At 30.3% G+C, this 12,149-nt stretch overlaps 1 protein-coding gene across 1 annotated transcript; it reads left to right on the top strand.

Annotated features, from left to right (window-relative positions):
* The first annotated feature begins 682 nt into the window (after window positions 1–682).
* Window positions 683–2,086, top strand: LOC123198813 (probable xyloglucan endotransglucosylase/hydrolase protein 7). The gene is made up of 4 exons (XM_044613598.1): window positions 683–921; window positions 999–1,099; window positions 1,176–1,372; window positions 1,468–2,086. Exons 1-4 carry the CDS (start codon window positions 744–746, stop codon window positions 1,850–1,852), a joined length of 861 nt encoding a protein of 286 aa, XP_044469533.1. The 5' UTR covers window positions 683–743; the 3' UTR covers window positions 1,853–2,086.
* The last annotated feature ends 10,063 nt before the right edge of the window (window positions 2,087–12,149 follow it).

The raw sequence follows: 12,149 nt of genomic DNA, 5'->3' as shown, positions 1-12,149 counted from the left end.
AATATGAAATTTTATATTAAAAAAATATAATAACCTATTTATTTAGTCAGAAAAAAAAGAAATTTTAGATGTCAAAGACCTAGATAATTGATGGGGCAAACGCCAATTTACGATCTATATCAATCACTATCTTTAGGCTGTCGAAAGATGTTGAGTAAACAATGAATGAGTGGATTGCTATGACTTCAACTCAAGATTAGTTGACCTAATTTTAATCACATATCAAGTTAGTGATCTTTTCAGAAAGGAAATGAATTCCTCTGTTTTATTAGTTGCCTATGGATAGTCTCAATATGAAAACTCATTCCCATTTTCACTGTTACAAAATTTGGAGCGTAATGAAAATAATTGAATAAGTTAAGCAGTCAAATACATCACTTCATAATAATACAAGTTAATTTAGCTCTTTTTTTTTCAAAGTAAGATTTAAAAAAAAAAAATCAGAAGAATTTTATGGTAGAGAAAGCTCAATGAAGAAGAGGTTGGGAAGAGAAAACAAGAGCAATAAGAAGAGATGAGGTTGGGCTGGGTTGGGTAGGACCTAATGACGGCCTGTGATTAGCTGTATGGAAAGCTAAATCAGTGATGGCGCTATCGATTCGAATGCAGCAGTCTGCATCATTTCTTTCTCATCAGTGAGTCTTCCCGCCTATATAAATATACATACCCTCATAACATTTCTAAACCATATTTATAATAATCATCTATATTTTTCAAAATTTTCTTATCATTAAATTAAACCTATGGGTTCGATAAGAAATTATGTAGTTTTACTTTGCCTTTTAAGTTTTGCATTCTTTCTCTCAGTTTCAGGGCGACCGGCTACGTTTCTCGAAGACTTTAGAGTCACATGGGCTGAATCCCATATCAGGCAAATTGATGCCGGGAGGGCCATTCAATTGGTTCTTGACCAAAATTCAGGTGGGGTAGATGGCTATTATTTTTAGTAAATTAATCCTTGTTTATTTACATCATGATTTAAAATTAGTATGTTACAGGATGTGGGTTTACTTCCAAAAGGCAATATTTGTTTGGGCGTGTAAGCATGAAGCTCAAGCTTATTACTGGAGACTCTGCAGGAACTGTCACTGCATTTTACGTAAGTCAGCATCATTTGTCTAAAAAAAATCCTAAACAAATACATATTTCTGGTTAATTTCTTGGTGTATTGATAGATGAATTCTGACACCGACACTATAAGAGACGAGCTGGATTTTGAGTTCTTGGGGAATCGGAGTGGTCAGCCTTACACAGTGCAAACCAATGTCTACGCTCATGGGAAAGGCGACAGGGAACAAAGAGTCAACCTCTGGTTTGATCCAGCAGCTGATTTCCACACTTACTCCATTTTCTGGAACCATCACCATGTTGTGTAAGTCAACTATTTTACCATAAACAAATCATCTAAACGTTTCGCATATTAGCAAATTTTGAACTTGATTTTGTTTTGGATGAGGGCATATGCAGATTTTATGTGGATGATGTGCCAATTAGGGTTTACAAGAACAGCGGCAAGGTCCCATTTCCAACGTACCAACCGATGGGAGTTTACTCAACACTGTGGGAAGCCGACGATTGGGCAACAAGAGGCGGCCTGGAGAAAATTGATTGGAGCAGAGCGCCTTTTTATGCATACTACAAAGACTTTGACATTGAAGGATGCCCAGTTCCAGGGCCAACAAATTGTGCCTCTAACGCAGGAAACTGGTGGGAGGCAAGCAATTATCAGGCCCTCAACCCTATCGAAGCAAGAAAATACAGGTGGGTTCGTATAAACCACATGATTTATGATTACTGCACTGATAAATCAAGATACCCAGTTACCCCACCAGAATGCTTGGCCGGCATATAATTGAATTCAAACCAATTAACAATCTCAATATACACATTCATATATATATATCGTCACACTGTCCTTGAAAACTATTTCGTGCTATGATAGCTATGCAAAGTATGGTTGAAAAGGAGAATAAAGTAAAAGCCTTAGGCATTTAGTGTGAATCTGGCCTACTTTGTACAATGTACATGTCTATATCTAATGCACAGTAATCTGTGCCAATAAAAGCATATGTGTGTAGTTGTGAAATAGGAGTCGCCCCATTTTAATTTGATTTGATTTACATACTCAGTTTTCAAACATGACGAAGAAAAAAATCTGCTTGCTATAAATAATTTCAACTGTTTGAGTAATGGAGAGTTGAAATATCGAAGGAAAAGGTTAAGTCTATAATGGGTCCATGACGGTAGACGCAGACAAATAAGGAACAAGAGGGAACACCGAAACTGCAATTATCTTCTGAGGGTTGAATTATTATTGTTGAGTGAGTTATGGGCAACGGAAAGAAAGGGAAAAGAGGAATGGCTACTCTTTTGGACTGTATTGTGCATGTTTTTTTCTTAGAAGAATTGTTTAACTTCCCCAAAGCTTAATCATGCTTTCCAGTTTCAATGGCAGTAAGGAAATTCGATTGATATCTGTCACTGTTTAAACGCACGTGGCCGATAGATGGTCCCGGGGTGAGGGCTAGGTCCTTATTCACGAGGAAGCTGGCATTTAAAGACTGAGCGTGACGCCAAATATGCATAATGTCATATGAATATATATATATATATATATATACACGCACACACACACATGCACGCGCCCATGATAACATATCATATTTATTAGATTTATTTAACATAAATAAAAATAAATAAATAAATAAATCAAATTTAATTTCAAGATTTATACATAGGATATAAAATATTAAATTTAAACTTTAAGGTTTTAAGAATACTTAAATCTCTATGCAATCTAAATCTATGAAGTTGTTGAGATTATCTCTCAATGAGACTTAGTTTTTTACTTCAAAAACGTGTATGAATGACAGTTTTTCGATGAGATAGTCTATACTACAGTTATATATTAAATTAGGTTTTGCAACAGAACTCTCTCTAATATATAGTAGGTTAAGATCACACTTATTTTACCCACTAAGATCATAACTTTTAAGTATATTAAATTTATTTTTATTAATTATTCAAATATATCTATAAATTGATATTAAAATATTTAATTATCTGATTTTATTTAAAAAAATATAATTAATATTAATACATATTAAAAAATTAATAATTAATATTAACGCATACCAAAAAATTTCTATCAATGTTTGCTCATTTATGTACTTGAAAAATATGTTTACCTAATTTTATCATGTTAATCTTAACGGACATCCTCTTTATTACTTGAGTATGGTTCTGGGCTCTTATTAATTGTCCACCTTGTCGGATAGACAGCACAAATTCAATACAGAAAAATCTAGATAGCTTCGAAAGCCATCACATTTTAATTGTTTACTTGCTACCAACCAGTTGCTGTTTCCAACCAGAATGTGCAGAGCAACTAGTTGCTGTATATATGTCAAGTTTAGATATTATGAATTTTATATTCAATAATATTAATTTTTTATTCTACTTTCATATCATATTAAAACCAATAATAAAATTACAATAATATTATTTATATAATTTTTTGGGATATTGATTAACAGAGGTGTCAATAGGTCGGGCCGGCTCCGGCTTAGCCCATCGGGCTAATAGGTTGAGCCAGGCCCAAAACCGAAACAGTAATAAGCTTTCAGACCAGGCCAACCCATTAATATATAAAATCCTAGGACTCGACCTATATAATAATGAGCTTTAATCGGGTGGGCTTGAAGTGGGTCAGGCCAGACTTTAAATGGGTCGGCTCTGTCCATTTAATCAATATTTTAAAAAAAAATTATTTAAAATTTTTAAACACAAATTATTTTTTAATTATTAAAACTGAGGATAGTATTTTAAATATTTTATTTATAATCTTTCACTTATGGTGGATGAATATTGTGGTTATATGATGAAAAATATTATAAATTAATAACATAGTATAAATAAATTAATTTACATATTGTATAAATTACAAAACATGAATAAATATATACTATGATAATATTCAAATAGATTGAATTCATTTGATACTTGATCCATTTGTAATATTTTGTAATGATAAAATTAAAATAAAAATAAATTATAAATACAAAGAATTATTATTTGTGAATTCGGATATTTTTTGAAAGAGAGTTAATGAGAGAAAATGAGATTGAAAATGTAATGAAATAATTGAGATTGAGGGATTTGTAAATGAAAGCGAAAATGAAGAAAAATTGAATGCGCTTATGTAGACAAAAAAATATTAATTAAAAAATTAAAAAAAAATTAAGGAGGCCAAGGCTTCTGTCACAAGGTAGAAGAAAACACACAAGATAGAAGTAAGAAAAAAAATATTTTTATTTTAAAACAACATTGGGCCGGGTTTGGCCAACCCACGGCTTAATATTAAACCCGAGGACCAACCCAATAATACCATGGGCTTAGCCCGACATACTACAGTATCGGACCGGGTCTTCTCGTGCCATGTTTTTTTTCATGCTTTATGCTGGGCCTCCATTCGATCTGGCTCAATTGACATATCTAATTAAAATAATTATTTATTTTGCCTTATATATATATATATATATATAACTATATTTTTTTTATTATACAAATATAATCATTTTTTAAGTTGATTTTGCTTTTAAAAGAAGAAGATTATGAGATTTGAGGTTAACTAGATGGTTAGCCGGATGGGTTGGCTAGCCGACCAACCACCCAACCAACCAATTTTTAAAAATAAATTAGTTGGCTAACCAATTTTTTAAAAATAAATTGGTTGGTCAGGTGTTTGGTTGGTCGACAAACCTTCCTATTGTTAAAATTGTCAGAAATTTTTATATTTTTATCTCATTTCACCTCATATTTTAGTCTTAATTGGTGAGTGGGTGAGTTTTATATCTTGATTGGATAAGTTATTTTTGATTGGGTGACCCATGGCTGGGTGAGTACAAAGCCTAAAGATATTTTTAATATTTTATGTTTTAAGCTCCATATATATAGTAAGAAAAAAAGTGACTATATATGCATATAAAAAAAAAATAGAACATTTTAATCAATATTCCCAATTATAATATATAATTTTATACACAATTTGTTATTTATACATAAAATTATATATAACATTATTTATAAAATTATATATTTATATTAAATTTTAATAATAATATATTATAATATGATTAAATTAATAATAATTTAACATTTAATATGAAATTTGTATTCGGTAAAAGATCATAAAGCATCACTTTAAAGCCTATCCCAGAGCTGAAAGAAAGCTTCGAGAAACTTTAGTACTTACAAATAAAACAAAAGTTACGTCCACTCTAAATAAAAATAAATTAATCTCACAAGTGACATCAAAATCATTTATGCATAGGCTAAACAAGAGATTAGCAACAGGTTTAACTATTGACCCCAACCCTCATTTCCTAACTTGCTTAGAAATGATAATTTTAATCTGAATTTAGACGTTTTGATTATCTTTAACCCTAATAGAGAGAGATTCTTTGATGAAAATGCAAAAAGAAATAGGGATAGAAACGAAGACAAAAAATATCTTCATATTTAGAAACAGAGATACATATATCCTCTTTTCGCCCCCATCCCAGTCCCCATTCACACTATTTTATATTAATATTTTTATTTAAAACATTAACATATTTTTATTATGCATATTTAGTCGGTTAATAAATAATATTTGTAACATTTGAAATAGTGAATTAATTTTAATTTTAGTTAATTTTGTTATTTAATATATTTATATTATGTTTTAAAAGTATAAGGGGGGAGATTTTTTCTCACAAAGACAGAGATGGAGAGGTAACTTTTCTTCTCAAGAAAGAGATGATGAATTCTTATAACCTATGTAACGAGGACAGGGATTGAGATCTTTTCCTCACCTCTCTCCGTTGCCACCCCTAACATAAACTAGAAAAATGGGATGAAAGTGAATGAAAAACCAAATCTCAACTGTGAAACAAATAAGGATATGAGTTAAGGTACTCACCAACTTTGGATTTAGAATGTAAATTAATTGTAATCAGGAAATTCTCCATCAATAAAACTATATGTACTTATTTTAGGTACACAAATATGTATACACTTATCTATGTCATCACATAATTAGATGATTTTAAATTAAAGATAAAGTAACATCCAATAGTACGTGCACAATTATGTACACAGAGTAGATACACACAATATTACTCATCTTCATGCACTGTCTATTAAAAGTTTTCAAACATCCATGGTACATGAAACAATAAACTAATAGGAAAAAAGTATTAAAAAAAATCATAACTTATACATATCCATATAACAATCACTAAAATAAAAAATTTTACAAAGAAATCCAAGTAAAGAAGAGATTTATTACTGAATGATACTTTGAATTGGTTACACACATCCATTTTTAATTGATTCACAGATTTATACAAAACAAATCTTACCTTATGCATAATATCAAATTGTAGGAGACTAAACTCTCACATTTAATAAAAACAATATAAGTGAGTGGTATATAAGTGTGATAGATTAAATTTTAACACAAACCAATTAGTTTTGTATAATATGGTTTTTAATCTTTACACTTATAGGTCCAATATATTTCAACATAGTCTAACAGACTAAAGTGGTCGACTTGTCAAGAAGAGACTGTGAGTTTGTAGCCCATACACAAATCTGTTGAAACCACAAATCCAATGAGTGAGACCAGTTGTATCATTATTGAGTACCGAGTATGAGAAAATTTTCAAGAAATAGTATGTAAAATTAGATCTGTTCAAGAAACAGGAGGTGTACCACATAGGGATGATGACCAAAATTACCTTCTAGGATACATTCATAGACACATTTAGATAATTGTCCGATAAGGTGAGTTCATTTGATCAATTAATTTTGTTTTTTAGTATAGAATATCATTCAGGTGCATGATAATATTATATTATCTGTTTTTATAACACATGGATTCATTTTTGGGATTATTACATCGATAATAGCATGATGTTACTACATAGGTCTGTCAGAATTGGATAACAGTTTTGACTTGTTTTGTTACACATATGTCTCATAAGTATACCACATAGATGAAAAATCAGTATAACTACTAGTTTCTCCATTCTTTGCATGATTGGTGGAAGTGGATTATCCCTCTGACTTACATTAGCAACCCTGGGGTGTGATAAATGAGGACAATATTCGATTCTAAATTACTTTATAATAATTGCTGAATTAAGGTATAATATATGTATTTTGTCAATGTGTACATATTTTTATCCTAATAAACTTTGATAATGCACATTAGGTAGCAAACGTGTCGGATTTGAAGGAGTGGAAGATTATATTTTTCGACTCCTTACAGAGTTTTACTGCTGCCCGGAGATATTTAGTTGAAAGATGTTGAGGTATATATCGATGATACCATATTTGTTAGCTGCAAAATCATTTTGGTCTTATGTAGGTTGTACTTCATGAGACGATCCATTTACATTATATAAGGTGATGGATATATCACAGCAAACACCCTTATCAAGTGATTGTGGTGTGTTCATCTTTTGAGGTCGAGGACTCATTATGCTTATGCACGCGTTTAGACAGACAACTATTTTTCCAGGATATTGATCGACCATTATATTATGAGCATTTGTATATGTATATATGTTTATTCATTCATCTATTTTATGCGTTAGTATGTCTATATGTTTGTTTATTTATATGTGTTTGTCCTACATAAAATTACTATAAGCGATAGGTCTAGTGAACAAAAAACGAATAAAAATAGATATACGAAATCAGCATTAACATATATAATGATTACAAGCCAATTTTATAGATATATTAACAAATACAATAATAAGTTTAAAAAATATATATATTACAATCACAAACTTTATATATGAAATAACAACTACAATCATAACTTTTATATCAAAATATATTGCAATCGTAAACATTATATTTAAACTAACAAGTACAATAACAACTTTTATATTAAAATGAACAAATACAATTACAAATGCAGTTATCTTTTACCTTTCTTTTTACTTCTGAACTTAATAATATGGAACTAGTTATCAGAACAAAACTTTTGTAATTTTGTCTCGTATGTCCAAGTTTATAACATCGACTACATATAAGTTGTTCAACGACCTCTCTTTGTGAATAACATTTATTTTTATTTGCTAGACGTCTCGCACAATGACGTTGGATGGATAACACTTGCCTCCTTTGTACGAATCCAATCTGATTGGTCTCTTAATGGATTGATGGCCTACGTGTAGATTGTACAGTAAAAGACAGTGCTGTAATATGGATGTACCGATTGAACACAGGTGGTGAGCTTCATATATCTAGCAACGACAATAGTATGTGTACAGAGAATCTGTAATAGTCGAAATTTTCTATATGTACATGTCTGCTCCATAAGGTTGACCATACCATCATATTTGGTAGCAGTCATAGTGCACACATGGGAATACTTCAGCCATTGCAGAGAATATACTAACATGTCGATATGAAATCATTGCTAAATGAGGTACCTCACCCAAACAATCTTTCAATTTGTTAAAAATCAACATTATGTGTCATGATCTTCCCTAGGAGCGATGCCAAAAGCCAATAGATCTATCTGATTACTACCATCCAATGCAACAGTAATAAATAATTGACCTAGATATCTACCTTTTAAAAAAGCATATAAATGACTGGTTGAACATGTTGTTCTAACACACGGATACTATAACCAAATTCCATGAAAAAACATTTAAATCAATTCTGATCATTTGTTAATGTATTTGTCACAGTTCTTATATTACAATATACTAAATTGTAGCGACACTCTGGCAACAAAATAAACAACTCTTCTGGTATGTCTCTCAATGATTGAAGTGTCCAATTTCTTGCTCGTTATACTTGTGCATATGATATATTAATTTTACATCGGTTGATAATGTTCATAATACTCTCCTTTAGTTAATAAAACTGATCAACCAATATAAATCTCGTTCTCAAAATTTATCCTAGTGGTCCGACCCTGTTTATCTATGATAAGGTAATATTTGATCTCTAAAATATGTGTAGTATGTATCCACGTGACATAGCTCTAAACTGTCACTTTCTCTCTCCCTTATTACTCATGCACACCACTTATATTGTTCATTATGACATTTGTTCCTTTCCTTTCTTTCTTTTCTTCCTTTTTTTTTTCTCCTCTTTTTCTTTCTTTCCAAAAACTGTAAATTACTGTTTATTAGGCTGTTCATTTGATAAGGCAGTCTTTTTGTTCATACAATTTAGTAGTCTAAATAGTCTCTAATTCATACAACCTATATATATAATTGAAAAGAGGATTCAAATATCTTTCCAACAAGCTATAACAACACTCATGATTCATTAGATAAGATAGTCAAAATATGAGATGAAATCACTGGTTAAAAACAATATTTACTGTTTATTTGGTATGACAATCTTTTTGTTCATGCAATTTAACAATCTAAATGGTCTCTACTTCATACAAGTTATATATCATTGAAAAGAAGATTCAAAGAAATTTCCAACAAGCTATAATAACACTCATGATTCATCAAATAAGACAGTCAAAACATAGGATGAAATCAATGGCAAAACTATAAATATTATCAAACTCTATGTCATGAACAAAATCACACATATAAATACCCCAAATGGCAAAACAACATTTCTCAACTTCAAAATCATTATTTATAACATAGAGCCAATGACCCAAAAGCATAAAACATGAAATATACCAAGAATGATTTCACTTACCTTGTTTCAAGTCAATCTTTGTCAAGTTAGTTTCCTCTTCTTTGTCTTACTTCTTTTATCACCAAAACCACCTTAAATCAACACCAAAACACACTAACATATTCATATAACATGCATCCAATATATATAAACATCGGTAAAGGGAAAAGAAGGAGATCTTTTGGTTACCAAGACTTTCAAAGCACTTTCTATTCTTTTCTTTCCTTTGTCTTCCAAAATTCGTTCAAATCCTCCATTTCTCTTCAAAAAACAAAGAAAAAAGTTTGAAGAAGGCTGAGCTTTTGGAAAGGGTGGGAGAAGAAGATGAAAATGCCTTTTTGGTTTGTCGTTTAGCCTTTTTAGCTTTATATATATATATATATATATATTTTGTAGTTTTCTTCTTTTTGTTTTTGTTTTTGTTTTTTTGTTTTATATACATCTATATATATCCACATACATTTTGACATATATATTTAAGATTGGAAATGTCTCAAAGCAAGGCTAAAAGACATAAATACCTTTAATACATACCTGAGGGTATTACATAATATATGACCCTGAAGCTTCCAAAAGTTAGTCTTAATATTTCTCCTACAAAATCAGTTATTTTATAAATATGAAATAATGTTTGAACCTGAAGTTTCAAAGATTAACTCATATATTATCTACAAAACTAGAAGTTTTATAAATATGACAATATTTGGACCTAAAGTTCCCAAAATTGGTTGGCTAATATGAAATGGGCTTTTTACAACTCTCCACCTTGATGATTAAATAAAATGTCCTTGAAGGACAAATACAACGCTATTATTTTTCGGCGTCATATCCTTGAAGGCTTGCAAGCCAAAATATGGATATAATAATAAATCTATTAAATTTGTGGAAAAATTTGAAAGATAGATTTGAACATCAAATTCAATAATACCCTTAATGGCTCTGTAATTTGTTATAACTCTGTGATGTTCATAATCTTTTCATGATTGAGATTATGTGGAAGAAAATATTTTCCACCATTTATTTTTTTTAATATGCTCATGTAGTAGCAATATTGGAAAAAAAAATTTTGAATTAAGATTTTCTTCTTAAGAAAAACCATTAAACTCGCCCCATAAGTATTGTGTCGTTCCCTGAAATGAATGCAACTACTAGAAGTAGTTACCATAAGTATGAGATCATCGATAAATAATTTTTCATTCGAAGATAGTTATAATAGAAAATATCAGTCATCCCACCAGAAGTGAACTAAAACTGAAACGAAATAAATTATAATGTAGAGTAAATCACAAAACAATAGGTGTGGTTGTAAATGTTATTGGTGGTGTACTTGTAGTACACATAAACATTGGGTGAATCTATATTAATTTTTTATGGTTTAGATCCTGTCGATCTAACGAATTCTGATGTTTCAAAACTTCTTTCAAGAAAGAAATAAAAGCAAAAGAAAGTAAGAGATTGATTTTTATGGATTCTCAAAATACAAAGAGAAGGGGGTATTTATAGGCATTCTTGCCTCATCTGAAGAAAAATGGCTATATTTTCTAAAGTTAATATGCAATGCATTTAATGTGTTTACATTATTTTTTAGCCGAAGTCTTTTATGTGGTGGAGAAATTCACCATACATAACACTCCCCCTTGAATTTCCACCACTTACAGATAACTATATTAACTTTGCTAAGGAAAAACTCAATGGGATAAAAACCAAAGTAAAGGAACATAATTATTTAATGTCCTATAAGTTGGTGTTGAACGTGTTTAAACTGCGTCATTAAAAACCTTATTACGAAAGCTCAGTAAGACAAAACGTAGTAAAGAAAAAAAAAATACAGTGCACATGTTGTCCAAAATATGATAAACTTCAAAAATTTGTCTAATAAATGCTCCCCCTGATGAATGCTCCACTTCTTTGTAGTAGGATTAATTTGGTTGCTTGTTGAGTTGTCGCATACCAATGTTACACACTAACTTTTCAAATGTTGATATTGATAGTGTCTTAGTGAAAAATTAGTAATATAACCACCTTCCTCCAAAATTGGAGTTAAATCTTCATCATTCCTACAAAGGATTCAAGGAGACATATGTGCACCCATTTATCCACCAAGTGAGTCATTTCAATAGTTTGTGGTCTTAATTGATGCATCTACACAATAGTCTCATATTTGTTTATTGTCTACTCAAAATATTGCATTTGTTAAACTGTTAATATAAATTATAAAATTAAAGATACATTTCGTAGATTATTCGATTAAGTCAACACGACTAAATAATGCTAGTGAATTTACATCCAAAATATTTGATGATTATTACATGTCTACAGGGATTGAGGTTAAATATTCAATCCTACATGTACACATACAGAATGAATTAGTTGGGTTTCTCATTAAATGACTCTAGGTAATTGCACATACCTTATTACTAAGAACTCAATTA

This window comes from Mangifera indica, chromosome 16, assembly GCF_011075055.1.
Source record: "Mangifera indica cultivar Alphonso chromosome 16, CATAS_Mindica_2.1, whole genome shotgun sequence".
Classification (NCBI taxonomy): Eukaryota; Viridiplantae; Streptophyta; class Magnoliopsida; order Sapindales; family Anacardiaceae; genus Mangifera; species Mangifera indica.
This window is presented reverse-complemented; position numbering and strand designations above follow the sequence as displayed.

Excerpts from the sequence above, each read along its gene's own strand:
- LOC123198813 (XM_044613598.1), top strand. The coding sequence starts at position 744 with ATGGGTTCGATAAGAAATTATGTAGTTTTACTTTGCCTTTTAAGTTTT. Across the intron at positions 922-998 it reads GGTTCTTGACCAAAATTCAG|GATGTGGGTTTACTTCCAAA; the intron begins GTGGGGTAGATG and ends AGTATGTTACAG. Across the intron at positions 1,100-1,175 it reads GAACTGTCACTGCATTTTAC|ATGAATTCTGACACCGACAC; the intron begins GTAAGTCAGCAT and ends GTGTATTGATAG.